Genomic DNA, 1,552 nt, shown 5'->3' on the forward strand with positions numbered 1-1,552 from the left:
GATCCTCTTTGTCGTCGTTGTTCTTGCGGTGGTTGTTGCGGTGGTTGTTGCAATGGTTGTCGAAAAAGTTTCGCCGCTATCGTAAGCTTGGTTCCGAGTAACATACCGATCGTTTCCACGCCGTTTTTACCACCGATACGTCCGGCAGAGATCGGTTGCTCGTTTCTCTCGTGGTGTACCAGCGATTGGCCGAGCAGGTGGTATTCGGTCGACTCTGAGAACATCGAAGCGAGAAAGATCGCCGAATCGTTGGCATCGAAACGATAATATGGTAATCGCGTGGATGGAATCGCGATCGATTAGATGGAGAAAGTGGTCATACGCTCGATGCGTTGTCGACCACACGAGCAAACTGTTGCTAAGCGGTAGACGTTACAAAAATAACCAATCGTCGTTATCTATAGCTCGTTAGCGATCGTACAAACTCGCGCGTATTCTCCTCGTACACGGTTCTTCGCCTTGTACGATGCCTCGCGTGCTCGCGTCTTTATATTTTTCAGCTCGATCGGACGGATGAAACGCGCGATACCTCGCGTGTTCCACGGACAGAGGGACGGACAAGCACTCGAGAGAGAAGGCAAGAACATCCATCCGCTCCGAAGAAATCCACGTACCTCGTTTCCGAAATTTCACCCGTTACGAAAAAATCGGCAAACTCCTCCTCGTCGTTCTCCATCTTTCTTTCAACGTCGAACGATGCGCGTCCGTGAGATTAGGGAATCGTTTCGAAGCGGGAAAAAAGAAAAGAACAGGGGGATACGCGAGAAGTGTAGCAGAATTGGAAGAATAACTGGATCGGAAAATCCAAAGATTCGACTTTGAAACAATTCCCCTTAAGAAACAGACGACTGAAACGTCGAAATGGCAAAGGGACGCGCGCGCGCGCAAGCCTATCGTAGACCGATGCTCGTAGACGGACGACCGAAACGTACCGATATCTTTCCCCCAAAGGCTCACTGTATCAACCGTTTAACATTCAACCGACCTTATTGACATTACCTAATCGAATTGGAAAGGTCAGGCTCGTTGGTTTATCTCACGTTTCTTCGTCTCGCCGTGAATTCTATTGGCGAGAAAAAAGAGAGGGAGAAAAGAACATATTTCTCGGTAAAAACACGAATGGTGCATAATAGGATTTTTCGCGCCGCCGCAGGACCGTGTTCGGTCAGCTTTTCTCCTCTGATCATCGTACGTAACGCTCCGTTATGGCGCACGCTCGATTTCACCGCGATCGAATCGAACCGATCGAAATCGAATCGAGTCGAGTGAAGCGTATATATCAGTCGCGAGCGAAGAGAGAACGGGCAGAGGTGCAGAGTCGCGGAGACGCAGAAGCCACGACCCCGATTAATCACTCCTAACGAAGAAAATACGCGGTCGACGAGACGCAAAGTATACTCTGTCTTGCTCGCATCGAGAAACCCAACTCTCTCTCTCTCTCTCTCTCTCTCTCTCTCTCTCTCTCTCTCTCTCTCTCTCTCTCCCACCCCCTTTATCGCGCGTTTCGCGTATTCCGAAAATCGAATGGAAGATATCGCGATATAGGACTTTT

At 49.5% G+C, this 1,552-nt stretch overlaps 1 protein-coding gene across 1 annotated transcript in view; it reads right to left on the reverse strand.

Moving 5' to 3' along the window:
• Positions 1-231, reverse strand: part of LOC108554094 (box A-binding factor) — an 18,030-nt gene extending 17,799 nt beyond the window's left edge. The window contains exon 1 of the mRNA XM_017909237.1: positions 1-231. Within this exon, the coding sequence (XP_017764726.1) occupies positions 1-224 (224 nt within the window). The 5' untranslated portion in view covers positions 225-231.
• Positions 232-1,552: the final 1,321 nt, after the last annotated feature.

The sequence above is a fragment of the Eufriesea mexicana genome, unplaced genomic scaffold (genome assembly GCF_001483705.2).
Source record: "Eufriesea mexicana isolate 0111107269 unplaced genomic scaffold, ASM148370v2 scaffold16629, whole genome shotgun sequence".
NCBI lineage: Eukaryota > Metazoa > Arthropoda > Insecta > Hymenoptera > Apidae > Eufriesea > Eufriesea mexicana.